This window comes from Hemitrygon akajei, chromosome 15, assembly GCF_048418815.1.
Source record: "Hemitrygon akajei chromosome 15, sHemAka1.3, whole genome shotgun sequence".
Lineage (NCBI taxonomy): Eukaryota > Metazoa > Chordata > Chondrichthyes > Myliobatiformes > Dasyatidae > Hemitrygon > Hemitrygon akajei.
Genome location: NC_133138.1, coordinates 62,587,567 through 62,611,614, shown reverse-complemented (window position 1 = coordinate 62,611,614; position 24,048 = coordinate 62,587,567). Strand labels below are relative to the sequence as shown.

General features: G+C 40.1%; 1 protein-coding gene and 1 long non-coding RNA gene across 4 annotated transcripts in view; both read left to right on the top strand.

The window, feature by feature from the left end:
• Nucleotides 1–24,048, top strand: part of LOC140739410 (uncharacterized) — a 972,090-nt gene that overhangs the window by 822,387 nt on the left and 125,655 nt on the right. The window lies entirely within an intron of this gene.
• Nucleotides 1–24,048, top strand: part of sh3tc2 (SH3 domain and tetratricopeptide repeats 2) — a 103,216-nt gene that overhangs the window by 23,552 nt on the left and 55,616 nt on the right. For 2 of the 3 annotated variants that reach the window (XM_073067672.1, XM_073067671.1), the window contains exon 4: nucleotides 23,788–23,898. The exons of the other annotated variant lie outside the window; for it this stretch is intronic. In XM_073067672.1, the coding sequence (XP_072923773.1) occupies nucleotides 23,788–23,898 (111 nt within the window). The remainder of the gene's footprint in view (nucleotides 1–23,787; nucleotides 23,899–24,048) is intronic. 3 annotated transcript variants of the gene reach the window in all.

Below are 24,048 nucleotides of genomic sequence, written 5' to 3'. Positions count from 1 at the left end.
AGATGCATGGTGGAGAATACCCCGACTGTTTGCATCAGGGGCTGGTATGGAAACACCAATGCCCTCAAACAGAAAAAAACCCCCACAAAGTAGTAGATGTGGCCCAGTCCATCCCAGCTAAAGCTCTCCTCACCATTGAGCACATTTACTATGGAGCACTGTCGCAGGAAAGCAGCATCCATCGTAGAGGACCACAACCACCGAGGCCATCTGGTCTTCTCACTGCTGCTATCAGGAAGGCGATACAAAAGCCTCAGGCCCACACCACCAAGTTCAGAAACAGTTATTACTCCTCAACCATCAGGCACATGAGCCAGAGAGAATAGCTTCAATTGCCCTTACACCGAATTGATTCTGCAACCTATGGAGTCACACTTAAGGACTCTACAACTTGAGTTCTCAATATTTATTGCTTATTTTTTTTATTTTTCTTTTGTATTTGCACAGTTTGCTGTCTTTTACACAGTTGTATGCCCATCTCTGTCATGTGCATTTTTTCAATGATTCTGTTTTTGTTCTTTCTATTTACTCTGAATGCCCGTATGAAAACTAATCTCAGGTAGTATATGGTGATGTATATGTACTGCAATAATAAACTTATTTTGAATGTGGAAAATTCAGTGGTTTATACAGTTGGTTGAATACTATCCAGCTGGAATACATGGTGATATTCTTTTAGTTTGTCTTTGGCCTTGCTCTGATAGTGGAGTTCAAAGATGGACACGTTGATAAGGAAGGTAAATTGAAATGGAATGCAACTGGGTGGTTGGAATAGCCATTTATCGTGAATAAGAATAGACCAACACGAAAATAAGGCAAGTTACAAAACAAGCTGTAAATATGTTTGGATATTAAATAATAAATATAAGATAACAAATAGATAATTAGTTTATTCTACAGATAAGCTTTAAATAAATTATCTGGACTTTGGTTATGATCTTGGAGAGAAAACAGCATTGTAAGCAGTACAGATAGAGCAATAAATAATTTGATTATTCTATGGGTAAAAGTGCAGCTTTTGGATTTTGATATAGATAGATGTGAGGTTCATCAGTGTGCTTTCTCTATTGATGACAAGTTAGGAACATTGGAAGTCGAAGGTGGAGGTCATATATGTTATTAAAACAGCAGTGGAAGCTGTGAGCAGTTTCAAATTCCAGGGAGGGCACATCTTGCACAACCTGTCATGGTCCCAGAATACAGCTCCACAGTCAAGAAATCTTACCAACACATTTACCTTCAGAAGGTGCTGAAGAGCACCTATGTGTACCAATACTCATAACTTTCTGCAAATACACAGTGGAGAGTGTCCTAATACACTGCATCGCTGTGTGGTACAGAAACGGCACTGCAGCAGACTAAAGGGATCTGCAACATATAGTTAAAACAACCCAATGCATCACCAGCACCAGTCTATTCAACATCAAGGAAATGCAGTATATATGGAAAGATGCTGGGAAAAGGCCGGAAATATTATGAAGGATCCTACCCACACAGCTTATGAATTGTTTGTCCCGCTCCCTTCAGGGAAGAGGCAGCAGAGCATCCATGCCACGACCATAGACTCAAAAATAGTTACTTCCCCCAGGTTATCTGACTGATTAACACCTCCACTATTAATCCATCACATCACCCCCTACCACCACTACGTACACATCACCTAGTGTTACTTTATATACCTCCAATCAGTCTATGAACATAACAGTTACTTGTACATTGGGTTTTTATAGGATTTTTATATTTATATATATTTTGTTTTTTTATTGTGTTACTTATACTTATCTATTTTTATGTGCATCGGATGAGAAATTACGATCAATTTGTTCTCCTTTACATTCCTGTACTGAAGAATAACAATAAACAATTTTGAATCTTGAATCTTGAAAATATTATAGATCAGAATTAGGTTTAATATCACTGGCGTGTGTCATCAAACTTCTTGTCTTTGTGGCAGCAGTACAATGTAATACATAATAATAGAGAAAAAATGTGAATTACAGTAAGTATGCAATTGTGTGTCCGTGTGTGTTTGTGTGTACAAGTGTGCATGTATATGTAATAATTAAATAAGTAGTGCAAAAATAGAAATAAAAAAGTAATCAGGTAGTGTTCATGGGTTCAATGTCCATTCAGAAATTGCCTGGCAGAGGGGAAGAAGCTGTTCCTGAATCGCTGAGTGTGTGCCATCAGGCTTCTGTACCTCCTTACTGATGGATACAGAAACTAATCTGAAAGTCAAAAAAAAAGAAAACCTTTCCATCTGGAATACACAGGTTGCAGTTAATGCAAAGCCCTGGTTAGACCTCACAATACCATGTTCAGTTCTGTTTATCAAACAGTTAAGAAGGATTGATACTACTTGGAACAAAAGTAGCATAGATTATTTAGAATGATAATTACACAGCGGGAGTCAAGTTACAATAGAAATATTACATATATTTGCATCCTTTGAAGTTTGTTGTATTGAATTGACTGAGGCTTGAAAGAAACTAAAGGCAATTTAGAGTCATAGGGAATTACTGTATTTCCACTGTTTAAGAGTGGTGAGTGCATGGAATGGGCTGCTGGCGATGATGGTGGAGGCAGAAACGATAGGGTCTTTTAAGATACTCTTAGATAGGTACATGGAGCTTAGAAAAATAGAGGGCTGTGCAGTAGGGAAATTCTAGGCAGCTTCTACAATAGGTTACATGGTTGGCGAAACATTGTGGCCTGAAGGGTCAGAAATATGCAGCAGATTTCTATGTTTCTAAGACCTTCTTCCACATCTTTACAGTATCTTTTCAGTGATGTTTTACAAAGTCCTTACGAGCAAGGATATGTTTTTCTTTAGCCAGGGTTTCTTCCTTGCCACTCTTCTATAAGTACACTTTTTGTTCAAGGCTTTCAAGATTGTGGAGCTATGAATTTCATTTCCAACTGTCTTCTGCAGCTCACTGAGAGTAACTGTTTGCTTCACAGTATTCTCTCTTATAATTGCCATTCTTCTCCAGCAACTAAGTTTAGAGGGGCAGCCTGACCTTGGCAGTGTGGTTGTGATTTGATATTTTTTCCACTTTTTCTCAATGGACTACATTGAGCTCCAAGATATGTTCTGTGCTCTTGAGATGGTATTGTACTCTTCCTCAGATATGTGCTTCTCTATTATAATTTTCCTGATTTGCCTTGAATGCTCTTTTGACCTCATTTTAGTTTGGACTTTGAAAATCCACCATACCGTTAGAACTTACAGAGAGAAGGGTTGTGTATTCCTATGAATTCATTGAAAGCAGGTGATCCTCCAACTTTCTACATCAACAAATAGAATGAGTTGGTAAGGTAATATGTATATTGCAGTGAGGAAAGTTAGCTAGTACTTACAAAGGGGATAAATACTTTTGCAGCCTCTCAATCTTGTTTTTCAGTTTTTAGGAAGTTACAGGTTTTGGAATTTTTCTTTTGGTTTGACATGATGTACAATGGTTTTTAGGTTAGCTCAAAAATTCTACTTCAATATACCTTTAAATTTAGAAGTGTGGCAGTAAAATGTAAAAATAGTTGTGGGGTCTGGATACATTTTAACGGCACCGTAGACTAAAATTAGAAGCAATCTTTTCTGAAACTGGGAAGCACTTCCACAAGCAAAGCTTGGTGAAAACTTGGAACACTGTTTCACAAACAGCAATTAATGCCAGGGCAATTGTTAGTGTCAAGTCTGAGATGACTTCTGCTAACTAAAGGCATTACAATTATTAATCAATAATTTTCTATTCATGTATAACTTTATCTTGTGGCATGAGTTTGAGAAGATGAAAGGCCTGCTACTTCTCACTGTCTCATAAGATAGGGAAATATGTCTCCCTACTAACCTCTTATTATAAGGAATGTAGGTTACTTTCACACAGTTCCTTCATAAAGAATGACACTTGTCTTATTCCTTGGTGGGAAATCCTCCGACTTCTCTATCTCTGATTTTTTTTCCCTGCCCTAATATCTCTTTTCCCCCCTTTTTCCCCTCTTCTGAACATTTTTTTAAATGAGTGTTGATGAAGCTGTGATTAATGATCGGTTTAATTACCAGAAACTGGTTATTCAATTTGGGAGAAATCTGCTGCTCATCACTGATCTGATCAACTCGTGTCTGTTCCAAAAATGCTGGCCAGTACTGGGAAATGTCAGACATAAGTTGTGTACTTTATGGAGTCCAAATTGAATCAGAGGAATCTCAGCTCTATACTGATAACCTGTCTTGCATTTCCTGTTTGTGTCCATTACCCAACCAAATAGTACATATCCATTTAAAAATCCATGTCATTAAGCAGGCTTTCCACTTAATTGGTTCAGATCAATATGAATCTTGTTAGTCTACTCAATACAATCACATTGCATAGTCCATGTAGGTCCATAGACGCCTCTTTTCCCATGATGAAGCAACTTTCAGGATGGAGGGACTATACTTCATATTCCATCTAGGCAGCCTCTAACCTGACAGAATGAATACCGATTTCTCACTCTGGTAATTTTCTCTGCCCCCCCACTCCCCCGTTCCCACTTTTTCTATTCCCCACTCTGTCCTCTTGCCTTTTCTCCTCACCTACCAATCACCTTCCCCTGGTTCTCCTCCTCTTCCCTTTATCCCCATGGTCTACTCTCCTCTCCTATCAGGTTCCTTCTTCTCCAGCCCTTTGCCTTTCCCACCCACCTGGCTTCACCTATCACCTTCTAGCTAGTCCTCCTTACACTCCCCCTAACCTTTTATTGTCCCTTTCCTGTCCGAAGAAGGGTCACGGCATGAAACAATGACTGTTAATCACTTCCATCAATGCTGCCTGGTCTGCTGAGTTCCTCCAGCATTTTGTGTGCGTTGCTATTGGTACAGGTTCCTTTGAGCTTATTTCCCCCAATTTAAAGTAATGGATGTCTTGAGCTGGAACTATGGACTGTCATTAATATTCAACCTTTTTTTTTAAACTTTGCATCATCTTTTTGTCTTAGTTGCCCTAAATGAAAGACTTTCGATTCTCTCCCCACCCAATTCCCAATAGAAATGAATCTATAACTCAAAATTACTCAGAATTAAAATAAAACACTAAATTTCCCAAAGACCACATTGCAGATTAGAATTTAGCCTGAACTGCTGTGTTTCTCCAACATTTTGTGTCTGTTGCTCTGGATTTCTGACAACTGCAGTGTCTCTTGTGTTTGTAACTTGTACCAACATCTCAGTTTGCTAAATGCAGATTGTACAAACAATCACAGCAGCTTTAATGATGTCAATACAAAAGAAAACAGTCAGCTTGGATAAGTAGATTACAACTTCACTTCCCTGCTTCCATGTTAACTAAAGTTGTTAATGATTCCCTGAATTCATGTGTTACCCCCTCTCTTTCCAGACCTGCATTATCAATAGTTTCCTTAAATCAAATAATCCTTAACAGATCTTTCACAGATTATCAGCATATTTTAAAAATCAACAGACTTTTCTTTTCTGAAGACCTTGAGCATTCTGGAGTATCCCAGATCTGTAGCCAACAGTTTTGAAAATGTACAATTGGGTTTCCATCTGAAATGGTAAGAAACCAGCTCTAACCAGAGTCATAAATAACACCCTGTAACTGTGTTTGAGAAATCCTTAGTGTTTTTGTGATTGCTTGTAGTTTGGTAATCTTCTATAGGACAGAAAATCTCAGAGTTTTAAATGTGTTTTAAGAATTTTGTCAGGATTTAAATGTGTATCACTAAAAAATAAATGAACTGTGTTTAAACGACTTTGTTAGCTGGAAGTATCTCCTCATTGGTAGGAAGTAAGGAAACTACTGCTCGGATAATGGCAGCTAAACTTACCGTGACGGATAAACAGGAAAGTACATTAGTCTTTGAAGAGTAAGTAGGTGGCTACAATATAGTGAGTGGTACCCGCAGCTATCTACATCAGGTAGGGCTTAAGATCTTCTTTTGAGTTTAGAATTTCATGTTTTGCAAACTCAATACCATCACAATACAGAGAAACAATATCCTGGTCCCTGGTCCAACTCATTGCTTCTCTCCAATTTTTGCCTGTCTTTGAATTGTCAAATGGTCTGTTCAATAGCTAATACTAAATAAGATTAAATTCCTGCCAACTTAATATTGTATGGAGTTCCCATCACAAAATCTGTTACCAGACCAGCATATGCGTCCCTCTTCTTGGCACCCACACTAAGATATTCGTCACCTTGGTTCTGAGGTGAACCACTAACAATTAATATATGCCTTTCCTTAGACCCTTTAATTCGCCTCTGTAATGTTTGTTGACCTCTCCTGCCACTGATCGTCTGTTACTGAAGCCTTGGTTGTGTATCCAATATTAGGCTCACTTCTCATTATTTCCCTTCATAAACTTGATTTCATCCAAAACGGTATTGCCCATGTTCCAGCCTGCATCAGTTCTTTACTCCCATGAATATTCTGTTCACTGACTCAGTGGCTCCCTTGAGCAAGAAACCCATTTTCATAACATTAGAATTCTTAGCTCAGGAACACTTACTCAACCTTTCCACCTTATTACCAATTTTCCATCCTGAAAAGTGTGCATGGTAAAAGTTCCTCTTGATGGTTGAACAGTGGGTCTACAACCATTTTGGATATGTGCCAGCAGTTACAAGAAATATCTTAACGTCCTGGGGATTAAAGGAAAGTGAGGTATTTGGAGCATAAGACCATAAGAAATGGGAGCAGAAGTAGGCCATTTGGCCCATTGATTCTGCTCCGCCATTCAATCATGGGCTTATCCAATTGTCCCAGTCATCCCCACTCCCCTGCTTTCTCCCCATATCCTTTGATGCCCTGGCTAATCAAGAACCTATCTATTTCTGCCTTAAATGCACCCAATGATTTGGCCTCCACAGCCGCTCGTGGCAACAAATTCCATAGATTTACCACCCTCTGACTAAAGTAATTTCTCCGCATTTCAGTTCTAAATGGATGCTCTTCAATCCTGAAGTCGTGCCCTCTTGTCCTACTTCCCGTACAATGGGAAATAACTTTGCCATATCTAATCTGTTCAGGCCTTTTAACATTTGGAATGTCTCTATGAGGACCCCCCCCCCCCCAACATTCTCCTGAACTCCAGGAAATACAGCCCAAGAGCTGCCAGACTTTCCTCGTATGGTAACCCTTTCATTCCTGGAATCATTCCCGTGAATCTTCTCTGAACTCTCTCCAATGTCAATATATCCTTTCTAAAATGAGGCCAAAACTGCACACAATAATCTTAAGTGTAGTCTCACAAATGCCTTGTAGAGCCTCAGCATCACATCCCTGATCTTATATTCTATACCTTTAGAAATGAATGCCAACATTGCATTTGCCTTCTTCACCACCAACTCAGCCTGGAGGTTAACCTTTACAGTGTCCTGCACAAGGACTCTCAAATCTCTTTGCATCTTTGCATTTTGAATTCTATCCCCATCTAAATAATAGTCTCCCCGTTTATTTCTTCCACCAAAGTGTATAACCATACACTTTCCAACATTGTATTTCATTTGCCACTTCTTGCCCATTCCCCTAAACTATCAAAGTCCCTCTGTTTCTTCAACACTACCCGCTGCTCCACCTATCTTTGTATCATCAGCAAATTTACCCATAAGTCCATTAATCCCGTAGTCCAAATCATTGACATACATCATAAAAAGCATCAGTCCTAACACTGACCCCTGTGGGACTCCACTGGTAACTGGCAACCAGCCAGAATATGATACCTTTATTCCCACTCACTGTTTTTTGCCAAACAGCCAATGCTCCACCCATGCGAACTCCCCTGTAATTCCATGGTATCTTATTTTGCTAAGCAGCCTCATGTGCAGCACTTTGTCAAAGTCCTTCTGAAAATCCAAGTATAGCACATACTGCATCTCCTTTGTCTACCTTGCTTGTAATTTCTTCAAAAAATTGCAGTAGGTTAGTCAGGCAGGATTTTCCTTTCAGGAAACCATGCTGGCTTTGGCCTATCTTGTCAGGTGCCTCCAGGTACTCCGTAACTCATCCATAACAATCGATTCCAACAACTTCCCAACCACTGATGTCAGGCTAACAGGTCTATAGTTTCCTTTCTGCTGCTTACCACCCTTCTTAAATAGCGGAGTAACATTTGCAATTTTCCAGTCACCCGGTACAATGCCAGAATCTGTCGATTCTTGAAAGATCATTGTTAATGCCTCTGCAATCTCTCCAGCTACTTCCTTCAGAAGCTGAGGGTGCATTCCATCAGGTCCAGGAGATTTATCCACCCTCAGACCATTAAGGTTCATGAGCACCTTCTCGAGGTAATTTTCACTGCACATACTTCACTTTCCTAACACTATTGAATACCCAGTATATTGCAGAAGTCTTCCACTGTGAAGACTGATGCAAAATATGCATTCAGTTCCTCTACCATCTCTGCATCTTTCATTACAATATCTCTATTGTCATTTTCTATTGGTCTTATATCTACCCTCAACTGTCTTTTACACTTTATATACTTAAAAAAGCTTTTAGTATCTTCTTTGATATTGGTCGCCAGCTTCCTCTCAAAATTTATCTTTTTCTTCCTAATGACCTTATTAGTTTCCTTCTGCAAGTTTTTATAAGGTTCCCCATCCTTTGGCCTTTGTATGCCCTCTCTTTTGCTTTTACTTTGGCTCTGACTTCACTTGTCAGCAACGGTAGTGTCCTTCTTCCATTTGAATATTTCTTCTTGTTTGGAATATATCTTACTTGCACTTCTCTAATTTTTTGCAGAAACTCCAGCCATTGCTGCTCTGCTGTTCTTCCTGCTAGTGTCCCTTTCCAGTCAACCTTTGCTAGTTCCTCTCACATGCCACTGTAATTTTCTTTATTCCACTGAAATACCGACACATTGAAATTTAGTTCCTCCTTCTCAAGTTTCAAAGTGAATTTGATCATATTGTGATCACTGTTCCCTAAGGGTTCCTTAACCTTAAGCTCTCATCACCTCTCATCATCTCATGGCACATCACCCAATCCAGCACAGCCGATCCTTTAGTGGGCTCAACAACAAAAAGTCATCCCTAAGACATTCTACAAATTCTCTCTCTTAAGGTCCAGTACTGACCTGGTTTTCTCAATGAACTTTCATGTTAAAATCCCTAACGATTACCATGAGATTGCCCTTTTGACACGCCTTCTCTATCTCCTGCTGTACTTTGTAATCCACATCCTGGCTGCTGTTTGGTGGCCTGTATACAACTGCCATTCAGGTCCTTTTACCCTTGCCATTTTGTAACTCAACCCATAGAGACTCTACACCTTCCAATCCTATGTCATCCCTTTCTAATGATTTAATATTATTTCTTATACACAGGGTCACACCACCCCCTCTGCCTACTAACCTATATTTCCGATACACCGTATATCCTTGGATGTTCAGCTCCCAATGGCAGCCATCCTTTAGCCAAGTTTCAGAGATGGCCACATCATACTTGCCAATCTTTAGCTAAGTTTCAAGATTGTCCATTTTATTTCTAATGCTGCGTGCAGTCAAATATAACACTATCAGTCCAGTATTTGTTGCTTTCTGTTTTAACCTCACCACACCTCTATTGCCCTGTAACTCATCCCATTGGCTGTGATTATGCCTCATCTCCTGCCTGTCCTTTCTGTCATGTCTGTTGCACACTATCTTTGATTTCTGTTTTCCATTTCTTCAGCCCTATCACTCTGGTTCTCATACCCCTGCCAAATTAGTGTAAACCCTCCTGAACAGCTCTATTAAATCTTCCTGCTAGGATGTTGGACCCCGTTGGGTTCAGGTATAACTTATCCTTTTTTGTACAAGTTGTACCTCCCCCAGAAGAGGCCTCAATGATCCAGGAACCTGAAGCCCTACCCCCTAAGTCTGTCAGCCTTGCATTGATATGCCTGATCATGCTATTCTTGTGCTCGTTAGCACATAACACACCCAGCAATCCTGAGATTACTACCCTGACATTGCATGTGTGTTCAAAGAAGGCATCCAAGAAAGGGTCGTTTTAGACATCAGTGGCCATACAGCCATTGGGGTGGGTGGTCAGATATAGGAGATGCATAGAAGCAAGTGGTAGGATGTATATTACAGATCTGTTTGAGAGTCTGAGCAATTTGGCTGGCCAAAGACCGGAGATAGGTGAGAAGCTGGGAGAATTGGAGAATCTGGTAGCTGTAATAATCAAGAATTTGTGAGTTTGGAATCATGAATTGATGATTAGTGACTCAAGAGATTCTGCCGATGCTGCAAATCTATAGATACGGCCCCATTTTCTGAGTCTCTCCAGCATTTTGTCTGTGTTGCTCTGAATTTCCAGCATCGGCAGCAGCCCTTTAGCTTATTGTCTGCAGGGATTGATCTTCCATGACCCCCTTGCCTACTCATTCCTCCCTACTGAACCCCCTCCAACACTCAACCCTGCAACCACGCAACACTTCCCTCACCACCACTCAAGTCCCTCAACAGTCTTTTCAGGTAAGGCAGTCCTCCACTTTGTGAGTCTTTTAGTGTCTGTTTTTTCACCCAGTGCTCCCAGTGCCACCATCTCTACATCTGTTAGACCTGGTACGGATTGGGGGATTGTTTCATTGAGCAACTTTGCTCCATCCATTGTTACAGATTGGATCTTCCAGTGACCATCCATTTTAATTCAACTTCCCATTTCCACACCAGCAAATCTGTCCATGGTCTCCTCTGCTGCCAAGCTGAAGCCAGACACAGATTAGAGGAACAGTGCCTTATATTTCACCTTTGTTGTCTCCAACCTGACTGAATAAACATCGATTTTTCCAACTTCCGGTAATGATTCCCTTCTGTTCCCCCTGTGATTGCCTGAATCCCATTGGATTCAATACTTTTCCACTCTCCCCTCCCCGTCCTCTACTCTGACCTCCCCTGTTCTCCTTCCCTTTAGTCTTCTCCTATCAGATTCCATCTTTTTCAGCACTTTTGTCACTTTCAGCTCGCACCTCCCAGCTGCTTTAATCATTTCCACTTCCCCCTCCTCAACTGCCTATCCTGCTCCTCGCAACTGGATCCACCTGTCACCCCGCAGCTCCCACTCTACTCACCACCCCTCCCTCCACCTCCATCTGGTTATTTCCCCTTTTAATTTGCAATCCCGGAGAAGGCTCTCAACCCAAAACCCTAACAACTTATTCCAATCCATAGATGCTGCCTGACCTGCTGAGTTCCTCCAGCATTTTGTGTGCATTAGTGATCAGCGAGTAAGGGAATGGGGTCTGGTCTACTTAAGTATTTGGGCACCTTAGCTTGGGCCGATCAGAAGATGTGGGCACAGAAATGATACATGCATTGTTTTCATGGGAGACAGAGAAGCACCTGGAGAGAAATAAGTAGTGGGTCTTCCCTTGGTAGAGATCATAGTCTAAAATATAAGTGTCCCAGGAGTAGCTGATGACGGTCACTCTGAGAACAATGTTAAAACCTAATTAACATCTCCTCCCCAATGTTTTTAAAAGGATCTGTAGTGCTAATTGAACTATTTGATGCATATCTACTGTGCGGAAATTGCTCAGAATGCAAAAATGACTCATCTCCCTGAATAGTGTCAACCTCCTTTGGGATATATTCCTTTTTAAAGTGAGCTGTAAATTCAAAGTTGGTGCTTTTTCTATCTGTGATGTGCATTGGAACCTCTGAGGTTGTGGAAAGCACAATATAGGTACTTTATTTATATATAAATGACAATTTGCAGAAATGTGCAATAGGCAAGTCAAATATCTATCAGTTGAGTGAATAAAAGAGCAATTGATTGTGTACGATATGAAATGTGGATAGGAAGATGTAAATGACTCTGCAGACTATGACTTGCATTTTGTTTATTTGATAATGTGAGCCCATAGGACCCATTTCCTATGGTCGTTTCTCAATAAAGTTTGTAAAATGGTCAGTCATATCCATTTTCTCATCTGAATTTAGTACGATATGGAAACATTATCTTGGTCTATGTTAACCTGATTAGAGACTGAGGAAAAGTTTTGGACTGGGAATAGCTATTGAAACTGCTTAAAATGAAAAGCAATGTATAAAACATGACAGTGAAATTAGATCATTTGGTGCATCAAGTCTGCTCTGCTATTCTATCATAGCTGATTTACTTTCCCTCTCAACCCCATTTCCTGCCTTCTCCCCATAATCTTTGATGCCCTTACTAATCAAGAACCTATCAACTTCCCCTTTACGTACACCTAATGACTTAACTGCTGTGGATTCATTACCGTCTGGCTAAAGATATTCCTCCTCATCTCTGTTCTAAATGGATATCCCTGTATTCTGAGGCTGTGCCTTATGGTCCTAGATTCTCTCACTACTGGAAACATCCTCTCCAGGCCCATTCTAAGTCTTTCAACATTCAGTAGGCTTCAATAAGCTCTCCTCTCATTCTTCTAATCTCCAGCAAGTGCAAAAGCAAAAAGCCCTGACTCCAGTCAACACAGCTCTTCAGGTCATTGAGTCACAGAGTCTCCAAACTGCGATAAGGTTATGGTCCTCTTCAAGGTTTTATATTCTAATCCACTTGAAATGAGTACTAACATTGTATTTGCCTTCCCTATTACCAGCTCAATCTGCAAGTTATCGTTTAGGAAATCCTGCACTAACACTACCAAGTCCTTGTACCTCCAATTTCTGATTTTGCTCCCTGTTTAGAAAAGTCTACCTTTATTTCTTCTTCCAAAGTGTATGACAATATGCTTCCTTCCCTATACTATATTCTATCTTCCACTTCTTTGCCCATTCTCCTAAACTATGTCCTACTACAGACTCCTTGCTTCCTCAATGCTCCCCGCTTCTCCAGCTACCTTGGTATCATCTGAAATCTTGGCCAGAAAGCCATCAATCCATCAGTCCTGTCATTCAGATTATTAACATACAATGTGAAAAGTAGTGGACCCAACACCAGCCTAATCAAGATCTCCCTTTTATTTTACCCTCAGTTTTCCAAACTGTTAAACCCACCCATCCCCACCTACTATTTAGTTTAATAGACCTAGTTGTGCAATCTACCCAGAACCTGGGCACAACATGGCTCAGGTGGAGCCTGTCCCATTAAGATGCTCCCTCCTTCCCCAGTACTGTCGATGTCCCACAAATTCAAACCCACTTCTCCCACACCATATATTAATTCTCTGATCTTATTAACCCTGTGCCTATTTGCATGTGGCTCAGGAAACAATCCAGATATTAATTTTTTGGCTCTTCATTTTGATTTAGTCCCTAGCTGCTCGAGATCCCTCAACAGGACCTCTCTCCTTGTTCTTCCTATGTCATTGGTACCTACATGGACCAAAACAACTGGATTTTTCCCCTCTCAATCCTAATTCCTCTGCTGGTCATATGCGATATCTTGAACCTGGGCATCAAGCAGGCAACACAGTGTTCAGGAGTCTCAATCCTTGTGACAGAGAATTGTCTAATCTCCTAACTATTCTATCCCCAATTACAACTACATTTCTCTTTCTTTCATTCTTTTTCATTCCTAAGAATGGCTTCCTAAACCATTATTTGGTTGCTCATCCTTCCTATGGTCCCCACTTCCTTACACACAGGGAGCAAGATTCTCAAACCTGTTGGACAAACTCAGGGGCTGAGATTCCTTCCATACTACCTCTTAGATCCCCCTACCTCCCTCACACACAATCACACCATTGCCATTGACTGCAGACTGAATTTGAAGTAGTTAATCTAATGGGTGAGGCTGTCTCCTGTAACAGTGTCCAGTTAAGTCTTCTCCCTCCCTGTCGCATCAGTGTTTGAAGCTTGGGTTCTAGACCATTAAATTTGAACCTGAGTCCTTTGAGCAACCAATGCCTGCTGCAGATGTGGTCACCAGGAACCACAATGTGGTCCACCAGCTCCCACATCATTCAGCTACAACACATCACCTGATCTTCAATTCTACTTAATTTAATTAGTTGTAATTTAGTGTCATTTTACAGTATTTAACTGAAAAAAACTAGATTTGGTTTAGATCAAAATGATAATTGATGGGTGTGGACTAAGTGCTACATATTGGGAAGAAAGGAGAAACTGACATTATGAGCTCTTGATGATTAGATTATTAGCAAGAAGAAAAGCACAGGTGTGTACATTTGCAAACATCAAGCCCATGATCTGGCATATTCCAAACTGCCAGAAGTTTTATTATACAATAGAGATCACAAAGCCAAGAAGGGTCAAAAGGCCTGTTTCTGTGCTGTAATGTTCTATCTGTACTAAACACAGCAAATTCATGCCCATTTTATCTGGAGGGTAAAGCTGGAGAAGGATGGGGTTGAGTGAAGTTGTTTTTATTTGTACCTGGTGTCCAACTTGTTGGTATTATAATTCCCAGACCTTTAATGTTGATGAACAAAGTTGGTGTGTGTATGACTTCAGGAATAAAATGTGAGTTTTGCAGTCTTTACAGAGTGCCTTCTGTTGGGGCTGCGTTCCTGGTGAGACTCAGCCTGTTCACCTGAGACTGATGCAGCAACAATGTCCAATGTGCATGGTGTAACAGTTGATGATGCTGCTGTATGCTTTGTGACCAATGCATCGCGACCATGGAAGTGCATAATTTGTTTCACCATTTTGCTCTGTACATCTTAGGAGATGCAAATACATCTAATGATCAACTTTACCCATCAATTGTATTGCACAGAAGAAGCGCACAACACATGGTTTACTTTCTAGGAAAGTGAGTCTGATATCCTTCCAGAATTGGTTTATTGTTGTTACCTGTAATAGGATACAGTGAAAAGCTTGTTTTGCATACTGTTCGTACGGTTCAGACCACTACACAGCACAAAACAATATCATTGCAGAATGCAGCATAACAGCTCCAGAGAAAACACAGTTCATGTAAACAGAAGGTGCAAACTCATAAAGAGATAGATTGTGAAGTCAAGAGTCCATCTTATCACACTTGGTAACCATCTAATAGTCTTATAATAGCAGGTTAGAAGGTATCCTTCAGCCTTCCTTGTATGTGCTTTTTAATTTTTGGTATCATTTGCCCAGTGGCGGAGGGAGAAGAGAGATTGTCCAGGGTGTTTATGCTAGCTGTTCTACGAATGCAGCAATAAGTATAGACCAGGAGTTCCCAACCTTTTTTTATGCCATGGACCAATTCCATTCCAGGTTGGGAATCTCTGGAATAAACAGAGTTCAGAGCGAGGAGACTGCTGTATTTGATATGTTGATTTGTGTCCACAGTTCTCTGCAGATTCTTGCTGTTGTGCAGAACAGTTGTCATACTAACCCATTGTGCATCTAAAAAGAATGGTTTCTGTGGTTCTTGGATAAAAATCAGTAAGGGTTAATGGGACATGCCAAATTTCTTCAGTGTCCTGAGAAAGTAGATGTATTGGTGAGCTTTCCTGGCTATGGCATCTACATAGGTGGACCAGAACAGAATATTGGTGAGGTTCGCTCCTAAGAAATTTGAAGCTCTCCACCCCTTCGACCTCAACAGCATTGATAGAGACAGGAACAAGTGCAACACCTCCTTTCTGACTGGCAATTTTTATGTTGACTTTGAGAGGAAGGTGGTTGTCATAACACCATGTTAGTAAGCACCCTATTTCCTTCCTGACCTTCCACGCATCAGTATTCGAGATACAAAGTGTTATGGCGGTATCATCTGAAAATTTGAAGATGGAACTAGAGCAGAATCTGGCCATGCTGTCGTGAGTGTACAGGGAGTTGAGTGGGGGGGGGGGGCTGAGGACACACCTTGTGGAGCACTAGAATATAAGAATAATCATGGCAGAGGTGTTGTCGCCTGTCCTTACTGACTGTAGTCCATTGATGCTTTAATTTAATGATGGTCTTTTTCAAGGACCCAATAGGATTTATGAAATGTGGGTGGAGATCCTGAGTGTGAAAGCTCCAGTGACAGTGTTGCAATCTTGAATCTGAAGCCTGCAGAAACTGTGCTGAATCATTGTGAAAAGTCCCTATTGTACACTCAAGGACTTGACTCTGAAAACATGATAGGTGGAAGCAGTAGGAAAAAAAAAATTAATCACATACAGTCAGTTGTGTATTAAAGTTGTGTAATACCTGTGTATTAAAGTTGTGTAGCAAGTAAAAGGAATCCTGAATTAATTCCCTGAAAGCAACAATCACTTTGTGATTACACAAGCAGAGGGAAATCAATAAACAGTGGATAATCAATTGCCATTTGGCAGTGCATGTGAGAAGGTGATCATCTTCAGCCGTAGACATCACTGAAGCAAGATGCCAGGCCGTCGTGTTGCAAACAGTTGGGGCACAAAGCAACCGATTCAAATTAATGATCAACATGGTAGTGAGTATGGTTGTAAGGAATGTAAGATACATTGAGAATGAGCTGGTGGAAAGAAGCCAAGTGATATTACCTGGCTTTAAAATCATTTTATCTTAATATGATTGTGGTTTTGTTTAATATTTTTACCTATGATGTAAATCGGTGCGCTTTGCATATTCAGAAGCAAGAGTGTGGTTAGAGAACTGTGGAATAAACTTTGTGATGTATGATTACAATAGCTGGTAAATTTCGGGGGCAGTTGCTGACTAAATTGTGCCCTCCATCAGCAGCTGTCATTGAGTCCAGTCACTTGGATGAAATCACTTTGCCTACATCACAGAAAACAAATGAACTGTGTGTCTTGGGATGGCAATTCTTTCAGGCAGGATTTGAAGAACTTTACTGAATCAAAGTTGCAGTTTTAATTAGAAAGACTTGAGAGTTGCATCAGTTTTCTGATTCACTTGTACATGTGTTCTGAGAGTAAATGCATAATGAGAGGTCTCTACTCTTCTCGTAATCTCAGTCTGTTTGCTAGCGATAAGAAATGAAATGCAGTCAGTGCACTAAATTTGAAAGGTGAAAAGATAATTGACTTTCCATATTTCCCTTGAATAAGTGAGAAGTGCAAAGTATATTTAAAGCAACATCATACACAATAAACTTGAAAATGTTATTAATTCATTTAAATTGGCTGTTTCATAATGGGTGATCATGAAAATTTTTAGCATTTACACTGCATTTTATTGGTTACTTTAGGAATATGGTCATTATATGCATTATCCCCTCTGTTTATTGCAATGAGTTGATACATAATAACCATAATTTATTTCCACACGCTGCTGCAGCTTCATTCACCTGCATAGAATTTTGCTGAGGATCTAGTTTGGGAGAAAACGTTACAATGTTCACTAAAGAGATGTCATCATGTTTTGAATCATCAGCAATTTCCATGAGTCACAGGTTCATTAGTCTCTAACCGTACTACCATTATCATCCTTTTGTGTTGTCTCTTCTGTATCCTCTTTCAGGACCTTGATAATATCTTCCTCTCCCAGAAAAGGCTCCACTTTTTCTATCTATGGTGAAGATCTCTTAAATTTCCATCTTGCCACTGTGTCCACCATCTGGCTTCTCTATAGCCGTACCTTGAGAAACAAGTTTTCTTCTCACGATGAATACCCTTCAGATTCCTCAAGCCAGGAGTGTTTCAAACTAGTTGTCCACAAGGTTTCTTTTGTTCTGGTTTATCTTAAAGGGCAGGTCATACAGAGTCCCTGTCTCCTGCTAGTCATCTGCTGTTGCCTCTAATTGCATCTTGATGTGGGCCAACAGGCAGTGTGTACCTGCCATGGGTGTAAGCTAACTGTATCAGTGTTGGACAAAGCTATAAATGTTGGGCTTGCATGTTGTGTGATGAAGATAGTTGGGGATGGGGGGGGGCACGTGGGGTGAGTGGAGATAAAGTGCACTGAGGCATGAGGGACCCAGTGGGATATACCTCTGAAAAATGTGATCTCTGACCTGATTAATTGTGCAGTGTTACCTGAATGCACCTGACTACCCTGTGGTTCACTATGGAGTTTATTGTGGTTGCTTTCTGCATTGTCTTTGAGTTTATATGGAGAGGAGTTTGGGGTCCCATTAATGGATTATAACTCTTCTATTGTTCACTGCATTGGGAATTGTTAGAACCTGCCTTCTATAATGCAGTGCTATTCTTCTATGCCTTAGTGCTAACTGTGTGCAATACTCCTGTAAATTATCAAGCACTAAAGCCTGCTGACGTTAGAGACAACAGATGCCGATTATTTTCACTTCTCAAAACCAATTTTCCAAGCTTATAGCATTTAGCACCCTAAATTTTAAACGTTGAAGAAAATGCAAAATAGTATATTAATGTTTGATCAGTTTTTTCTCTTGACCTCAGTGTACTGAGAGAAGTCTATCTCCTTCATGGTTTAGTATGGATAAGATAATAAGATTTGGCAACCATATAAGCTCTTGCTGAGATCAATGGTGTAACTGTGTAGCTGTAATTTCTATTGTGCAATAAGTTGTAGTTTGTGTAGTTCTCACAAATTACAACCCACAGTAGCCTAGTGGTTAGCATGATGCTATTACAGCTCAGGGTGTCAAAGTTCAGAGTTCAATTCTGGCATCCTCTGTAAGGAGTTTGTATGTCCTCCTGTGGACTGCATGGGATTTCACTGGGTGCAACGGTTCCCTCCCACTGTCCAAAGATGTAGGTTAGAAGGTTAATTGGTCATTGTAAATTGTCCCATGATGAGGTTAGGGTTAAGTCAGGGGTTACTGGGCATCTTGGTTCGAAGAGCTGGAAGGGCTTATTGCAAGCTGAATCACTAAGTAAGTAAAATTAAAAAGTTGCCTTTTACTTGAAGAACTCTGAAAGGAGTCAGTTAAATAGTATTGTTTTAAAAGCTGCATTGTTTTATCAGGGAGTGGCATTGTTGTATAAAATTTTGATAAGCCTGTGAAATGTGGAGTATTGTTCAAGTATCTGAAATTCACAAGGTTAAAATAATAAAGAATGGCAGTGAAATGAAAGTAACTTGCACTGAGCAATCAATCCAATGACTTAAGGATACCAGGAAGCTTAGCAGTAAACTAAGGCAATGTTAAGGTGTGCCAGCAGGACCAGGTGTAATTAGACAGTAAAAATAAATTTATGCACAAGATGAGATAAAGTTTTTTTTCCACAATAATTAACTAGCTTGCTTAAGTTATATCCAGATCCACATTGGGGTATGTTTCTGATTACTTATATAAACTTACTTGTCCGAACTATTTGCAGTTTGACCGATACATGGTTATTGTTTTGATAATTTCAACCTTTGGCTCTGCAAATTTCTTGGTTTGGACCTTGTTTAGAGTTGTACAAGTTGAGATCCGTTCAGAATGAATGACCTGAAAATTCTGAATCAATCAGTCTTATGAAAAAATGTTTAGATTGTTGAAGGGGAGAAATAGCTTTATCATGATGGCATTGCATAAAAATTACATACCAGTAACTATTTCCACCCAGCTTAAGGATTTTCATTAACCAAGGAAAGGCCTTTGAAAATATTTTATGTTCAAAGTTCATAGTACATTTGTTATCCAAGTATGTATACTATACACACCCTCGAGGTTCATCTCCTTACAAGCAGTGACAAAACAAAGAAACCCAGTAGAACACATTAAAAAACTGTCAACCACTCAATGTGCAAAAAAAAAGAACAAGTTGTGCAAACAATAAAAACTAAGCGAATAACATTCAGGACTACAGTTCATAGAAGTGAGTTCATAGCCACGAAGCCATTCATCACTGCAGCTGGTCCAAGAGCCTGTTAGTTGCAGGCCATAGCTTCTGTTCAGCACAGAGATGAGAAAACCTTGCCAAGCAGCGTGTTGAACACCAGATCATCCCTTGCCAATAGCCCTGAAACCCCGAGCCTTTCAATCTGGCTAGTACTTAAATTGGCCAAAACTGAGCTTGTTTCTCACTCTTGGAAGATTTCCTACCTGCTTTTTATCAAAGGATATATTGTTAAATAGAGATTGCAGAAGTCTGCCCAAATTACAATCCTTTCCTATTGCTAGTTACCCTAAAAAGGTAGAAGAGTCAATTTCGACTAGAAGTATTATCTTCCTTATCAGGAAGATGTTTCAGCAATGGAATCAGGAAAAGAATTCCAAGATATAAAGGCATGGGAATATGTGCCCAGTTTGGGACACGGAAAATCTGGAGTGCAATTGTGAGTACTGGCACCATATTGTTTGAGAACATGTCTACTATTTTTGCACTTAAAGCCTTTTAGTTCTCATGTATCCATGATGCTGAAAGTTTGCTCATTCTACTAAAATAAGAGCACAGCTGCAATATGTACAATACAGAAATTTGACTGGAGAAACCTATTAAGGCTCCCTTTAAAAAGCATCTCCAATACTTGTCAGCATGTATGCTGGGGAATTGTTGCAATTTTGCACACTTCTGCAAGAATCCAATTTTGGATGAGATCCTTGGAAGAATACTCTTTAACCAACAGCAATCTTAAACATTACATTAAAACATTAACGCAATCTAAACATTCAAAATATTAAAACATTCAAATATATCCTGCCAATTCTGGAACTTTATCTTTGCTCAGTATAGCCACCTTCTTTCTTAGCTCCTATCTTTTTCCTATTTACTGTATATTTTTCTTGAAAACATTTTAGCCAGGAATGTTTCATTCATCATCTATCACCAAAACAGGTCCGTGGAAGATGTTACCTCCCTGGCCCTCTCCCTACAGGAGAGACACCCTTGTTAGACTATTGTTTATTGTCTACAGCTCTTCCTTCACTACTAGAATCCAAAGCAGGTTCAATGCAATCTCCTAGACCTGGGCCACGACACCTCTCTTTGCAAATGGATCTTTGACTTCCTGACCAACAGACCACAGTTCAGCAAAAGTGAGCTCCAAAACTTCTGCCATGATTATCCTCAACACTGGTGCTCCCTCCTTTACTCCCTATATACTGATGGCCACATGGCCAGATTCTGCTCTAACTCCAATTTACGTGTGTGCATTGTTGGCACGTTTCCAGCTCCATTACACCAGAGTGGGCTGAATCTCAAATAATGATGAGTTCAATAGTTCCATTTAACATCAGAGAACATATACAATATGCAACCTGAAATTCTTGCTCTTCACAGACATCCAGGAAAACAAAAGAGTACCCTAAAAATGAGTGAGAGTAAAAACATTAGAACCCCGCACTCCCCTTCTCCCCTCCTCCCACATACAGGCAGTAGCAAAGCATCAACCGTCCCCTGCTTATTTCAGCAAAAAGCATCAGCGCCTTACACCCACCAAGCAAGCAATAGCAAAGTCCCCAAGAGAGACCGTGATCTGCAGTACAACAAAAAACTAACCATGCTCCCGACAATTTGACATACCATAGTCTCTCACCCTCTCCCTAACGAAGGAGCAGAGAGGTGTTACTCCGTGAGAGGGAGATAAAAACAAAACAACTTACTGATTATGCTGTTAAGCTTTTCTTCCCCTTGAGTTCTGCAACTTGAGAATCAGCAGCGAACTTTCCATCACCAATGAGAGAGAGAGAATGATTCACTGAGTACCAAGACAGATGATCCACTGTTCCTGATAGTCCGTTTTCTCTCATGACACTTCAGTCAGTGACCGGGGATTGACTCATTCATAGGGCCACAAAGCCCGAATGCACAATAATCTTCTTGGCTGGGCCCTTGCAATATCAAAAAATGGCCAGTTGTTGGGCCCCAGGAGTGTGAGCCATCACTGTAAAGTACCATAGCTTGAGTGCAGCTGCAGGTCATGGACACTGACAGAACTCCATCCACCTTGCAATGGAAAATAAGAGACATTAAAGGTAGAAATTAAGCTGTTACCACAAATGAGCTTGAAGTAGCTGCTCTCTAGTGCTATCATAGCTCTGCCCTCAGAGTATAGGAAAGAATTGGACAGCACGTGGAATGGTGTCATAACAACAATGTTTCCTTTAGTCCCAGCAACACAAAAAAGCTGGTCATTGATTACAGAAAGAGAATAGTACACGTGCTCCTGTTAACTTCGTGGTGCTGAGGCTGAGAGGGTTGACAGCTTCAATTTCTTAGTGGTGAACATCACCAATAATCTGCCTTGGTCCAGCTATGTAGATGCCATGGCTAAGGAAGTGCACTTGATCTCTACTCCTCAGGGGGCCAAACAAAATTGGTATCTCCCTTTTGACCTCCCTCACCAATATTTATTGATGCACCATAGGAAACATCCTATCTGGATCTATCATGGCAACTACTCTACCTGGGACTGAAAGGAACTGCAGAAAGTTATGGATAGCTCAGCACGTCACAGAAGCCAACCCCCCATCCATGGACTCTATCTATACTTCTCACTGCCTTGGTAAAGCAGCCGACATAATTAAAAAAAAACACCCACCCTAGACATTTTCTCCTCTCCTCTTTCCCCTCCAGCAGAAGATAAAAGACTGAAAGCACGCATGAGCAGTCTCAAGGACAGCTTCTATCCCACTGTTATGTCTATTGAACAGCTCCCTACTATGATAAGATGGCCTCGACCTCTCAATCTACCTTGTTGTGGCCTTGCACCTTTATAGCCACTCCGGATTTCTGTTTTTATTTTGTAATTGTGACACTTCCTCCTCCATTCGGTTACTGTTTTCTCTTGCCCTTCTTCAATGCACTGAAGTGATGAACTAGACTGGAAGGCATGCAAATCAGTTTTTCACTGTATCTCAGTGCATGTGACAATAAACCGATTTCATTTAATATTCTCATCCATTTTTAACCCAGATCTCATTTAAAAGCCGTAATACTGTACTGTATGCCCGGTAGACAACCTGTCTACCTGGCATGTCAACGGGGCAGTGGCCTCACATGGTACGCTTGCATTTAAATACCATTCCAGCTTTCAGTCATGTTTTCCGTTCCATTCCTTCTTGATTTCTTTTCCTACTAGTAGTCTTTGGCTTTCTAAGTACTTGGTCATATGTTGCCTGCAGCTGCATTAATCCAAAATGTCCCAAACTATTCATTAACATAACCCCTGCCACACCCATTGATGAAGTACATCCTGTCCATTTGGATACAACCTGCTCTGTATGTTGAACTTTCTGTCTACAATATGCATGTACTGCAATTAAACAATGTACAATCAGAAGAATGGCTTTGATAATGGATTCAGTATATATTCCAGGTCAGGATAAGCACTTGCAGCTGCTTTCTTTTTCCCTAAGCAAGTGTTTTGAAATATTTGAAGGAGTTTTAATTGTGCTGCATTTTATCTGCAAATATCTACCATAAATCACTGAGAAACTTGAATTCATGAAATGGGAGAATGTCCAACAAAACTATTTACTTTTTGTTAAACTTCGCTGGGTTTCTGAAATGTATTCACTTATCCTGCCTGTAAGACCTATGTCTCAGACATTGCCCTCTAGAATAATAAACAATTTCTAACAACTGGTGCACAGAAATCTATGGAGCTAATCATCTACCAGACAAGCACAGGCTTTGTTCATTCCTGCCCCACAGATGAAGTTAAATCTTAAAGGAAAATGCGCTCTTGAGTAATTAATGTTAGGTTTACAACTGAAAATTGGCAATAGAGAACAATATGTGGATTTGTATCTTGACAGCTGTGTTTTATAACGGTTGAGAGAAAATTGATAAGAAATACCTATTTAATATGAAAAAAAAAACTGAGCTTGAATTCCGCCTTCAAGCTTTCTAGTAGCCATCATTAGGATGGGAATGACAATGAGACGGTGAATCCTGTCCCTGTGTTTAAAAATAATAATTATATTTAGCTGAAATTGTTAAGTTGCTATTATATGGAATCATGGCTGCAGAGCTCAGACACTCAATTTACATTCTGTTAACTCTGTGACCATTTTCTTCAATGGAATTTCAAAGTTGGCTTCTGCAATAAATATTTTTCGATTGTCACAATTTATTTCCTTACAGAGAAAGAATCCCCTTTTTTATCTCTTAACTCTTCTGGCTATTGGTCCGATCTACAGAACCAGTCTGTTGAAACAGACGGAGAATCTACACATGGAGATAAAATGGCAGTAGGTAAGAGTAGACAAGAATTGTCCATACCAATAACTTTAAATGATTGCTGGATGCAGTCCCAAGCTTTGGAACTTCATAATAAATGTAAATTTAATGAAGAACATTGTTTTTAATCAACTTAACCCTGTTGATACAAGGATTTTCACTATC